Raw genomic sequence first — 14,021 nt, 5'->3', positions numbered from 1 at the left:
CATACTTTTAATCCTTGCGGCTACAAACTAACGTAAATTACACTGGATATCCAATGTAATTTTTTTCCTACAAGTGATTGACCCCGTAAGGTTATAGCCTTCCAAGAACGTCCAAGATTTGTGCTTGTGAACCATAAGCCGACGACCCATTTGAAAATTGAAAGGCAATGAACAGAGATTCACAACATGGGAAAGCGCTCTTCCTGTCTTCCATTGGCATTCAAGTAATCTTTGAATCACTGTTCATCAACGTACTCTGAATTACTACTATTGTATATCTTGTTGAACTTATTAGATCTCGTAAAGATTAGCTGATCTGGTTTAACTTTGTCTATCTATATTATTTCGTATTTACGTTGACATTTTTAATGTGGATGACGTTCATGTGCATGTTTGAATTTTGATGTTTCATTTAGTAATATGTTTTTCTTGGACTTATACAGTTGTAGCACTGGAGGCCTGTTTGTTTAACCTCATATGAGAATGACTGAATCAGATTGGACTAACATATCGTGGTACCCACCTATTCGGTGTTTGTAAATTTTTTGTGAGCCCGGATCAGACATCTGTCGGATGCAATGCATAATCCCACGGTGTAAAATATTTTACAATAGTGCCATAGGGGTGTGGAGTTATTATTCTGAGTACTTCTAATTTGATGAGATGTTTCATTTTTAATGAAAATATGTAGTATATCTCTTCACTGTTAGTCAGGTCAAACAAACAAACCCTTTAATTTGCCTCGGCTTGCTTCGCTACATCCTATATAATTACTGCCTAATATTGAACATTTGAGTTCAAAACCCATGCGGTATCGGTATACTGCCATACCGGGGCTCTTGAATATTAAAAATGGATCCATGAGAAAGATTTTGAAAGGTATGAATAAAGTTGTTCAAGATTTGGTATATAAGATGTTCCCAGCATTTTACTTTAGTTTTGGGAAATGGGAATGATGTGATTTAGAGGGATCAACATTTCTTGAGTGTGTTCTTCTCTTCAGTATTTAGAACTATTGCCCAAGGCTGGTTCTTTAGCTTACTATCCGGAAAATAAGGGGAGAGATTGATTCTTGAGCTCTATAATTTATGTAGTGTCTAGTGGTATTATGCCCTATTGTAAGAAGGTCCATGAGCTTGATCCTTGAGGATATAATCATTGTGACTCAAGAATTATCTAGCACATTTGGATGTGGAATCTCCTTGCTTACCTCGTAAAGGCTTTGTTTTTTTATGTTGCGGTATACAACCATCTTAGGCAATAAAATGTTAATGTTGTAACATTAAAGATGCAAGCTACTGAATGCTAATAAGGTACAGTTTGGATGCATGTTGGATTTTACCCCTTACAAATTTGTCTAAGTAGTTGTGTTAATGCAGATGACATATTGTCTGATTGTATTGGTATTTGCATTTAGGTGCATTTGTTTGACAAGAACGTTCTGTGTTTCCAAACCATCATACCTTAAGCATATGTAAGACGATGCGATTTTGATTTGACTAAGCATAGATTAGCTGTCTATTTTTTTTTGATAAGTAAATAATTATATTAGAAAGAAGGCATAAAGGGCATGCCACCCGTATACAAAAGAAGGCCACAGAAAAAAAAGGCCCTATACATTGCCAAGAGAATGGAAAAGCTCGAACCAATCTAAAAATTGGTCAAGGGATGTTAACACTCTCCTTTGTCCCAACTATACAAGCTATTCAGCAAAAAAGATTTTATCCTAGACAGAGGTCTTTCCACCCCTTCAAAAACTCTCGAATTTCTCTCACGCCATAAGACCCACATCAAACAAAGTGGGATCATGGCCCACAAACTCTTCCTTCTTTTGCCCATTCTAACTCCCCTCCAAGCGATTAGAAGTTCCACGACATTTTTAGACACAGTCCACTGTATCCCAAACCAAGAAAATAGATTAGCTGTCTATGATAAGCTTCTAGAAGTGGCAAGTGTTAAATTTCTTGGAGACATCCAACCTAAAACCATTTCTGATAGGTGGAGTAGTATCTTGCTTATGGTGACCAAGTTGGGGTAGCTTAGGTGAGTGGTGTGGGACAAGTCTAATTGAAGGGATTGTTATGCTGTTTGTATTGGCTGCAGAGTACGGTGTTTGTTTTTTCTTGGAGATCATGGAAAGTTGGAGGGTGAAGTACTATCACCAATGTGGTGACACGTATATTGACATCGATACTAGATATTGAACTAATAGCTAATGTAGTTGCCTTTCTCATCAAGTGGATTCAAAATGGGAGATAGAAAGACTTCACATGGTGGATAATTTCTACCCTAAGGAATCGTATTTCAACTCTTAAGTCATATTATAATCCAATGTTCTGCAATTCGACAATTAGTAGGATCTGACATGAGACTAGTTAGAACATGCAGAGCTTAACTTGAACGTACTTTTCACGTCCGGCATCAGCTTGGGTCCATTCAGAGTGCTAGTGTAGGTTCAAACCATTACCGAACTTCATGTTGTTACATGGTCTTAGGTATATAACTCAAACCTGAATGCTATTTTTTCGAAGACTTATATACTTTGTTGTATTTTCGGATCCTTGTGATGTGAGACTTCATTTCATACCCTCCTTCATGCGCAACATGCTCACTTGGTGGTACTTGTAGTGTGCAAGTGAGGGACACATGGCTGCCCATATCTGGCATTTCGGCTCTGATACGATGTCACATAGTACTGGGCAGAACTCAACCTCGAAATCTTTTTGGTGTGAGGGTGCATTTAAGCTTATATACTGCACATTACGTTCGTGCCTAGGCGACATGGGATTTCGCTTTGCAGTGCCATACATACTGACCTAAGCTCAGTCACTATATGGTGTTGCTTCCCTATGATTGTTTTTGCCCACCTGCTACCTACTTCAAAGTTCAAGTGTAAAAGGCAGCTTTGTGAGATTGCAAAAGTATTCATTTGCCTCACCCCTCCCAAACTCTATTTCAAGCAGGACCTTTGTGCCCCACCTTCATAACTTTATGTTTTCATGCATGGTGCATGCTCTTTGTGGAAATAGAGTATCATGTGAAAGAATACCCACAACCTAGACATCATGCACATGTGGCGGGGGGTATTTTCTTCAACACAATCTCAATCTTCTGTCCTCCTGTATATAATATTCCAAGACAATGGAGTCAAATGGATGAATGTGTCCCCTGAAGAAGTGTGCTGAACAAAATTGGCAATAAATTTTCTGATCATATACAACATCTTTCATACCTGTTATTTGCTTCATGCTCTCACATTTGCATGACTCCCATGCTATTGCATGTAGCCCAATAGAGCAACACTATTGAAGTTGAAGCAGAACAACACAAGTACCAAAAACTTATGTCCCACCTGTCCGTGTTTGCGACTTTGATTAGTCACTTCAACTTTCTTAGACTTAGACTATGGGTTTACAAAGAGAATAATTCTGGTACTTAAAATACGAGTGTATCGTAATGAAAGTGTGATTCTTTACCATCTTCTCTGGAAGAAGCAAGAAACAGTTCTACCTATTGATCATTCTATTAACTTTGCTAATAAATTTCTAGATGATGCAAAGATACAGAGCAACTGCAAAGGTTTTTGAGTTCATCAAACTCAATTGATGAATTATTATCAAGACCCAGGGATTGTTATTAGCGTTCATATAGAAGCCTTCACCAAGACCTCCACCTTGTGGGACTGAGCCCATACAAGCAGTCAAGAAGACTTGGGAATTGTTAAGCATTTATAGAAAAAGACAACATACAGACCCTCCACCTTGGGGTACTAAGAACATACGCAGTCAAGAACGGAACTTCTGGAATCCAACCCAACATGAAACCTCATCTTAAGAATGTGATTCTTTACTCTCTTCTCTTGAAGAAGCAGTTGGTTTAAGTAGTAGACAACCAAGACCAATTTCAGCAGATGATGTTTGGCTCTTTTGAAAAATGAGCACATCTTCTTGTTCTGAAGACTGCTTGGAGAATTCTAATTCTTGGAGAGTGTCGTAAAGTTGTCTATGAAGCCATCCAATAGGTGATAGTACGTATTGTTCAAGCACTGACCTCTTTCTTCTTGGAACATGAGCATTCCAAAAGCTGTGTTCGACTAAACCTGCAAATCATGAGTACCTGATCGTTGCAGCTGGAACATTTAAACACACTACTGTATTTTTTGAGACGGCATTAGATGGCTTGGTTCAAGCGAAATCGGGTAAAAGCTGATAGACGAACTTAATGCAAGTTAAATTGCCACAAACAGTGAAAAAGTAGAACGATACTTCGACAACAAATGTAATCATGTACAGACATAAAAACGACGTTTCCACACCATAATGACCTTGACCTAAGTTATATTATTGTACGTCTGAGATGGTGGCAAAGCAGCAGCAAATATTTCGGCTACGTGGATGCTTCTTAAAGATTTCGTAATCTGTGCTCTATTGAAACTAATTTTCTCATTCAGTCGCTAATGGTGAATTTAAAATTTACCATTAACCACTGGAGAACTAACGGATGAATATATACCCAGGCAAGATGTATCTGGGGAAATCAAAAAGATCATATCAATAATTCTTTTTCAGAAGGAAACAAAAGGTGAGTGTTGCCTGATCTTGTAAGGGCTAGATTACTAGACAAAAAGGTAAAGGGCACTTGTCAGGAGTAAACAATTGTTCCAAGTTGAGAATTAATAGCGGAACCAGTTGTTTTGTTTGAAAGATAGGTTTTATTTAAGTCTGTAAAGAGAGATATTGCTTTGTCCTTCTGTTATGTCATGTGCCATTATGTATGTTCATTGCATTGCATTGGTAACATGGTCGAGATATTATGGAAGCTATTATGGATTGGAGATATCATAAGTGATAGTGAAGTATTAATTATTCCTGATAAAAAAAAAAGAGAAGTCTTATAATTTCTCCTTAATTATTATAGTTAAGCTGTTGGACACTGTAACATACAAAAAATATGGATGTTGGAATGAAAGAAAAAGAGGTAACACATTGGGAAAAGGCAAGAAGGGATTGTTTCTCCCCGGATGAAAGTCCCTTAGCCTGATCTTCGTGCTTGCTGAGGTGTTAGCACGCATAGAATTTGAGGTGATTTATGTCTGTGGTTGAGAGCACGAAAAATGAGGTGGTTACCCATACATTGGCCTGAAGTTGGTCTGAAGACGATTTATTTTTTTTGGGCAAAAAATATTTTTATGAATCCTTGAAAACAAAGATTAAATGGATCACGGGCACACTGGCATACGCCACCCGAGAATCAACCCGAAAGGAAGGCAAGAAGCCGACCAATACATCACGACCAAAAAATAAAACCGCAACCCCGCTAGATGATTTTTGTCAATTGTTTGCACTTGTAAGGTTCTTTTGACTCTATAGGTCTCTTTTGTTTGTACGGTTTGATTTTTCCTAGTTTTTCATAGTTTTACCAATTCACTTGACATGAAGATCTTGTTGTTCAAGATAAATTTATCTTATGCTACCATAGAAAACAGAATGGCCAAGTCTCCCTGATATATAGATGTGTGTCAAACATAAGGGCGGTGTCAAACAGTTATTATGGTTGAGCTATAGCATGTTTGCTCTAGAATTTCTCTGGTTAAGAAAGGAGAGCTAGCAATGAAATACAAAGCAAATGGTAAATTACATGCATTGTACTTATTCGCTTAAACTGGAAAGTATTTAAGTACATTGTTAATTACCTGAAGTTTCTGTTTCGTTCATATTTTCCAACTGAATGCAGTTATCAGAGGATGGTGGTGCTGATCCTGAGTCGGATCCATCGTTCGCATCATCATCAAGGTCAGCTGAACATTTGACGAACTTTAGCAGTTTAGCTCCATATTTTGACATTCAGCAAATAGACTCTGATGGGAAGGTAATTTACCTTGTTGAGGGCCTCGAGTGCCATGCTTGGGAATATAGTCATCTAGATTCCGCCATATCCTCCATCTTGATCCGCATGCATTGCACAATACTGGCTTCTCTGGTGGTCCATTTCTCCATAGTGGTGTATCTGTGAATATATAATGCTTATATATTTTGATACAGACAGACATGTTTTTGCATATATAATGCTTATAAATTTTGACACACACACACACATGTATATTCATATACCATTGAGACTAGGATGTAAAAAAATGGATAGGCGTATAAATAACATTGTGAAATAGCTGACAACTTAAGTCCTTTTAGAGAACTTAGATCCATATGATATAAAGAGGACACAGGCACATGAGAAACTTGGTAACTAACTTTACATTAATGCAGAGATTTCCATAGAGATGACAATAGACTAAAATTGATCTCAAGTACAGTATACTACTTTAGTATACTTGGAATAAGGAATACGTTAGCAAATATACACAAGCTTCTTGCTTTGTTTTCTACGCTAAAAGCATACAATCCCACTTCTGGTGGGGAAGGTTCCCTGTGGCATACCATCAAAGGTAAGGAGCCTAGGGCCAGTATCCATAAGGACACACACACACATCTCTAGGAGTGCCAATGGCACGATATTTATCATTTTTAGTTTTCTCCGGTAATAACTCTTTCAACTTGTTGAAAATTGAGAATTTTAACCCGTTCGTAACACGACCCTGTTACCTGCCTGATTCGCTTGCCAATATAGTCACACCTGTGAATTGGTAAGTATCAAAGCAGTAGGCATAAGTATGAGTCCGGGTTTCGGAACTTGATTGCAGCCCTAAGTGAAAATATTTTTTACTTATGCATTTGTTTTCTTTTTAGATAAATAGCTTAAAGAAATTGTCATGGCTAGCAACAAAAATGTATTAGAGAAAGGTGCTGAGGGGGCATAACCCATTTACAATTAGGAGGAAAAGGAAACCGGAAAAATAAAGAAGACAATCCAAAACCCAACTACAATCCAAAACCCCCTACAACAAAAACAAAAAGTACCTAAAAATTTGGCACAATTAAAAAATGTGCTTTTTCTGCATCCTACGTGGAATTCGTTGGTCTCCTCCAGCCTTGCTAAAACGACATTGGTTGTAATTTTTGGATGCTTCTCTTTAAATTGCCTCCTAAATTGGTTGATAAAATGAAAAAAGTACTAATTGTTTGTTACATTTCGTGAAATTTTGTTCTCCTTAAAGTCTCACTACCTACAACGTCGAAAATCCCACAGTGCTATAGCTTATAGCACACTTTTGTAGCATCATAAGTAATAGAGGTTAGAGCTTGTAACCTTTTCAACTTCGTTTCCTTGTTAGCCATAGACCTACTCACCTACATCTACCCATAATCTTCTATTGTGACTGGCTTAGTTCTCCCACAGTCCCACTAACGTCCTTAAATTCTTTGATCTTCTCTGCCATATTTTTTCATCAATCACCAATCCCTTTGTCTTTATCAAGAGCTCCTCAAGTTTTGCTCTGCTTGGCAAGGGTGTCTCTATGGACAGTAGATTTAACATGTCAATTGAGTTTCTCTTGGAATAGCTATAAAAATTGACTCACTTTCCATGCAATGGCGGTATATGTGCTTATGTATCTACTATCTGTACATAGATTGGCCATAGTGTATTTTCGATTGTCATTCGCTCATTTAAAGATCCCCACATTGAAGAAGCACCATGACTAGGGATTGCCCAACTCCTGCCGTTTGCCAATTTCATTTTTGTTGAAACAAAAAATCGAAAAAAATTTAAAAGAAGGTAAATGTAAAAAGTTACAAGGCAAGGAGGCAAGAAGTCCACCAAGGAAATGGAAGAAAGGAGATAGAAAGGCCATCACTGCTACAGAAAGGCCTGTATTCTATAGAAGTAAAAATAATGGTTTGATGATATCCCTTTAAAAGGAGACAGAGAGACCAAAAACAATCCAAGTAGTGGTAATTCATTATCCAAGTGGTTTTAAATCTTCATTTTTCTCATGAAAATCCGCTGCATCCCTTCCTAAGCCCAAACCTGTAAAACTGCACAAACGATACATCTAGCTTTGAAGAGATCATGGTTTGTCATTCATCCTCTGAAATCAATGCATGCGAAGTGCTCTCAGCAACATGGAATTACCCTATCAACCCCCACGATAGGACATACTCTCTACCACAAGGACAATACTCAAGGATGGATGCAAAATAGTATTTTGCATCCTTTCTCAACCGTATGAGTTATGACATACGCCGAAGGCATGAATTCAAAGGGTATCATCTTATGAGCCACTACCCACGTAAATACTTGAAGCTTTAAGGGCACGTAAACAAGGGCAGCCCAACCCTTATGGGGGCTTAAGGCAAAAATTGACACGAGCCCTTGTGGTGTTTAAATATCTCTATTACTATTATTGATATTTTGATTGGTTAAATTGTTTACTTGTACACAACTTCTTACCTCTTCCAAATGAATCGCATGAAGGAGGAAGATTTTCATTTTTTCAAACAACTGAGAGTAAAAAGAAGTGGATGTATAGAGGGAGTGTGTGAGAGGAGAAAGCTAATACACTATGAATGCATTTCGTTTAAATGCTTCTATCATAAGGCTAGGGAAACATGTTAAAGAAAAATAAAAAAAAATGAGACCTTTTAAATGTGGAGGCCTTAGGGAGAGGCCTGAGTGGCCAATAGGTTAGGCGGGCTCTGCACATAAACATCCCTTATGTGGCAGAAATAATCTGTACATCTGGATGAGGGAGAGAGAGAGAAAATACGAGTACAAGAAAACAACTCGGAAAAAAATAAAGAATCCACTCTTTTATAGATACAAACATTAAACAAAAAGATATTCTCAATAAATTGCTACCACGGAAGCAAGTTCATTACCATGACAATTATTTGGATTTGTAAGTCTAATATTCCAAGAATTGTAAGTGTAATCGATAGAACCACCAAACCAATCGACGCATTGTCAGCTCTAGAGTCTAGACAACCAATTCGATAGTGGAAACGAAATAGTAATGGCACCGGTCACATTTAACTTCCATACTATGTAAGCATGAAATAATACCATCTAGTTAGTTTTAGGTCTACATTTGTGTTTGTAATGGCAGTTCAAAGGGTGAATTGTTTTTCTATATAGGTACAAGAGGTAGAGAATAATGTTCGAGATCTCATACAAGTATTGTATTTTAAGCCCAATAACCATTACTTTGCCTATGTCGTGCTTAAAGTCTAAATACCCCAGAACTGGTCTCAAGCCCAGAGACCCTGGACAAAGGAGGAGGGTTGTCCGTTAGTAGCAGACAGTCAACACGTAAAAGTTTTCAGATAAAGAAATAGATTAATTGTTGTTGTCATCACCAATACCTTTACTAATGTTTGGGAAAGTAATGAACATTTGCTTATGGTAAGGCGAGTCCGTTTATTGGAATTGAAATGGTCACAATCATGTAAATGAATTATAAATGAATACCTGGACAATTTCTTTTTGTTTCTTTTTCCCCTTAGGGGGGCCCAGGGGGCAAGTAGCATATATTTCCTACCGAATGTTCGTTAATAGAAGGCAAGGTGAATATGTATGAATTTAATGTTTACCCTCGTAAAAAAAGTTTTTGAACTAACAATCGTACCAAAGGTCGTTTACAGACACTTTGGGCGCGTAATAAAACTTGTTTCCCCCTGTAAACAACTAAGAGACCAATGTTCCCAACACCACTGGTGAAAGAAACATTCTGAAGCAATGCGTCCCACATTTTGATTATATATACAAATCATACCGAGTAAAAACTACATATCAGGACAGTTATGGACACAAAGCCTTTATTCTTCGTTAGAGCCAAGAAGCACATAATGACATTTGATTAAGCATCATATCAATATCACCGTTCAGTTTCATAAATGGCGAAGATACACCGGTTGACAAATATAGACTTTAAAATGAGTCAAGAGAAGACATGCAAGGAGGAAGATTGATCAAAATACTCACGGCCTATTCCACAATGGAAACATGGTCCCCTTCTGCCCATGCAAATTGATCCTCTTCTTAAAGCTTATTTTGGGAAGGGCTCAAATGCTCGCGATAACTTCCACAAAATCAGTAGAACGATGGATAGTTAAATTCGAACATATGCAGTGTTCTACAAAAATCTGAAAACATTAGGAAAGCCAGAAAAGAGGCATTTTTTCAAGAAAACTCTGTAAAGGAACCTTCAGAATGGAAATTTTTAAGGTGTTGTTCCTGCGATTTATAGACGTACCTTTAGATTCCAACTTCAATTCCTTGCTTTTGATTGCATTTTCCATCAACATCTTTCAAGACAAGGAAATTTTTTAGGAAGTAGTCAAGTGCTTTATACAGAAGAAAGGGCTTTCTTTTGAAGCTAAAACAAAAGAAACACAACGGGGGCTCTTTCTCATTGATGAGATTTAGAAGAATCTTTGACGAGGAAACGATGCCACATTGATGGGATTCCAAAGTAGGAGAACAAGTATAGGTGGATATTAATTGTGGTTATGATTTCCCCCTTCCTATGTGAGTTCTTTGCTGTCATTTGTTTCAAAGAAAATGTTGAGTTGTTTTCTTGACGAAGCCTTTTTCTGAGAAGTCTAGGTTTCTTAGAAATGGGCTCATGAGTCTTTAAGACTTACCTTTAAAATTTTCTCAAATACTTGAGAGTAATCTAGCCAATTCAAGATGATGAGTTGTCATTTTGGATTATTGTAATCTACCGTTTAGGTAAAATCATCATGGCTAAAGGCGCAACCGGTGTAAAAACGCATCAGTAAAGGTTTGGCCTTATCCTCCTCTGTCGTCCCTATGTAAGGAATCTGTGGTGATGAAGTTTCAAATATTTTTTACTTATTTCCGAAAATGCTAATATTTGGAGAAGTATGGGTTCCGTATATAATGGGCTGGACTTCTAGAGATTCACCTTATGATTTAAGAATTATGTAGCCTATTTAGGTCCTTGCTTACTCCCTAATATTACGTTTGCAGTAACGCTAGGGACTATAATTGTTGTACAACAAACGCACTAAATGTGTATGTAGCACTTCCTCGGTGAATGGTCACAACTCATATATTCCACTCTTCATTGAGTTGGTTATGCCATGTGTATATTTTCCAAAAGAGTTGGTTCACAGACAATTGAGGTATACGTCTAAAACCTTAATAACTAATGATATAATGTATTCTACAGTATGAAGAAAAAATGTGGCAAAATTTTCATTCTTACAGTCTAGGATTTCGAAACACGTAAAGAACTGAACGCTTAACAAACTGGCTACGTGGCTGTCAAACTGGCTACATGGCATCTCTATTCTGCCAATTTAATGGTCAATACATGTCTTTCTAACAAATTCATTTAATGGTCATTAAATTTGATGTCTCTTTGGATGGATTTTGATGATCTGGCAAATTTTTGAGAGTTATCTCCTCATTGAAATTTAAAAATGGTTCCATGTACTGAATGCTTTTCATTTGTCTTCATGTTCCCTGAATATCATGAACTAAATATCGGTAGTACTTGCTCAATTCTTCTTAGCACTTTAGATTGTGGAGATGTATGTGCTAGAAGTAATGAATCCTTTTCCTCAAGTCAGATGAATTAGGCCCATTGTTCCTGCCACGTTTCCTTCTCTTTGCCGAGTGCTGATTTTTATAGTCTGTTTACTAAGGTTTTCCCTGACTGAACGGGCACCTTCTGAATTTAACCATTTGGTTAGCTGAACTGTTTCTTTGCCACAGATATCCAACCGATCTTAGATGTGGTTGTCTGCAACCGAATGTGAGGAGAGATAGGCGGATAAAACGAGCACTGCCTGCGCACAGGCAGGATGACAAGGATTATCAGGTTGCTGCATTCGAACTGGGACATAATGACGAAATGCATCATCATTTGAAAAATGACAGGATTGTTGATGCATTGCTCTCTTGACTATGGCTCAGAAGAAGTTATGAATTTATTTGGTTATGTCTCAGAGCGAGACGGTTCTGGTCATGGCTATTAACTGTTGCACCATGTCCACAATCCCAGTACTCATTGATGAGGAGTTCTTTGCATTTTGCATCAAAGTGGGAATGAGTACGAATTTTCTATGTATCCAGTGATCAAGGCTTAAAATTCCATTTTGGGAACTATTGTTTCTGTTAGCTAGGGAATAGGAAATGTTTCGGGAACTTGCTGGAAAGGTTTTGTTTCTGTTAGTACGATTTTTATTTTTTTTTGATTTACAGAGGGGATGAAATCTGCAGTATTGCCCGTATGTGTCAGCATCTGTACTTTTAGATGGTTTTTTTTGCTTTCATCTTTGTGGTCATGCAAAAATACGGGCCAGTCTTGTGTGTCTAAAAGTTGTATTTTTGATCAAGAATACATTACAACTTATAATGTATTATTGATCAAAATCTTTAACAAGAAGAAAAGATGCACAAATCTTAGTAGCAACTAAAATCCTCCCAATCCTACGAACTAAGGTGGCTGGCACTCTCCATGCATAATTTGGATGATTCCCCATGCTCGGAGTTGCTATTCTTGTTAGAGCATTCAACTCAAGACCAATTGGCAATGAGTGGAGGGGTCAAACAATACTCGTCGGCTTAAAGGTTAATGATTTTCAGTACCGGGAGTGTTTGAACTCAATACTGTAGTAAGTACACGCAAAATCGTAGTGAACAATTAAATAGAGACAGAGGGAGTAATATTATTTCCCGAAGCAAAGCACGTGATCAGGAGGAGCCAACCCACTTCGGATTTGACTACTCGCTGGCTAAAAACCACAAAGTTCTCGTCTTTCTCAACTATTCCCATCTCCCCCTTCGAAATTTCATCTCCACCAAACCTCCCTCTCTATACGAATAACCCTTGACCTTTCTCAATTCATTCATGGCCTCAGAAATCTCTCTCATGTAAAGGTCTCTCTTTTATGCCTCCGAAAATTTTCCCTATCTTCCCCACCTCCACTTGCTTTTAGATCTCCGAAAGAACTCCTCCCCTCTTGTTTACGCCCATTTTTGGCCAAATTTTAAAAATTAATTTGTTAATGGATTAATGGCCCAAGATGTTATTTTGGGCTTTGGTTGAATTAGGACTCAATTGATTTAGGCCTTTGGTCGAATATATAGCGGGCCTATTCTTAGGTTTGTTTGGCTCAATGGAGTTAAAGCCCAAATTAGGTTCAAGCCTTGGCCTAACTAATCAAAGTTCGGACTAGTTTTTCAGGCCTATTTAGCCCAATTAGGCCAAGGTTCATTTTTCAGGTCTTCGCCCAATTTTTTTGGGTTTATTCAGGCCTAAAATAGAAAAGTCAAAAAGGCCATAAGCTATTTAATTATGCTTGAGAAGCAAGCTATTCACAAGCAGCTCAAAGGTCTAGAAGGTTCTCCCTAGCAAGCAGCTCAATCAGGCTTACACAAGTAGCTTACAAGCAGCTCATTTAGGCTTGTTTGGCCTTTGTTGCACGAGGAAAGAGGGCATAAGTTTCAAAAATGCCTTTTTTCTTGAATCTTTTTACATAAAGAACCAACTTAGAGCCTCCAAGGGCCCAGAAGGGACAAAAAGTGGCTGAAAAGTCTTCTCTTTTATAGAAAAGTTTCAGCTTTTAGTCTTAAAAGGTGCCCAAAAATCTTCTTTTAGCAAGTATCTATGCAAAAAAGAGGCAATTTCAGGCCTGAAAAAGTTGCTGTTAGGCTTGAAAATGCAGCTGAAGGTTTGGAGCAAAGAGCAAGGGTTGGGACACGTGGCAGCCATGCATAAAGGCAAGTGAAAGCAGCCCAAGGCCTAGAACTTTGCCTATAAATTCTAGAATTGAAGGCCTTAGAAAGGGTCCTAGCACCTATAAGTCCACACTTTGCCTATAAATTCTAGAATTGAAGGCTTTAGAAAGGGTCCCAGCACCTATAAGTCCATGGCTTACTCAAATTATTTTTACATTTCCAGCAAATGTCTTTATCTTTCATCACACTAGCCATGCCTAGTTGATGTTTTATTTCTTTGTATCAACTTCGTTAAACCGTTAATGAAGTTCTTCTAATTTCATCGCACCTTGTTTCTTTTTCTTTCCATTTTCAACAACGGTTAGGAAATTCTAAGTCCTTATCCCGACAAGGCAAACAACGAACCACATACGGCC

At 37.8% G+C, this 14,021-nt stretch overlaps 1 protein-coding gene across 5 annotated transcripts; it reads left to right on the top strand.

Annotated features, from left to right (window-relative positions):
* LOC131308822 (uncharacterized) lies at positions 1-12,155 on the top strand. 5 transcript variants are annotated; one of them, XR_009194575.1, is made up of 4 exons: positions 1-224; positions 5,734-5,868; positions 10,627-10,678; positions 11,638-12,155. XR_009194575.1 is itself a non-coding variant. In XM_058335848.1 (3 exons), exons 1-3 carry the CDS (start codon positions 168-170, stop codon positions 9,124-9,126), a joined length of 288 nt encoding a protein of 95 aa, XP_058191831.1. In that variant the 5' UTR covers positions 1-167; the 3' UTR covers positions 9,127-10,619. The 5 variants fall into 5 exon arrangements, 3 of the variants coding, with proteins under 3 accessions (XP_058191831.1, XP_058191830.1, XP_058191832.1); XM_058335848.1 differs by lacking the exons at positions 10,627-10,678; positions 11,638-12,155 and adding an exon at positions 9,031-10,619; XR_009194574.1 differs by lacking the exon at positions 10,627-10,678 and having other exon boundaries at positions 12-224.
* Positions 12,156-14,021: the final 1,866 nt, after the last annotated feature.

Source organism: Rhododendron vialii, chromosome 11a (genome assembly GCF_030253575.1).
Source record: "Rhododendron vialii isolate Sample 1 chromosome 11a, ASM3025357v1".
NCBI classification, from domain to species: Eukaryota; Viridiplantae; Streptophyta; class Magnoliopsida; order Ericales; family Ericaceae; genus Rhododendron; species Rhododendron vialii.
The sequence above is the reverse complement of the archived record's forward strand: the minus strand, read 5'-3'. Positions and strand labels throughout refer to the sequence as shown.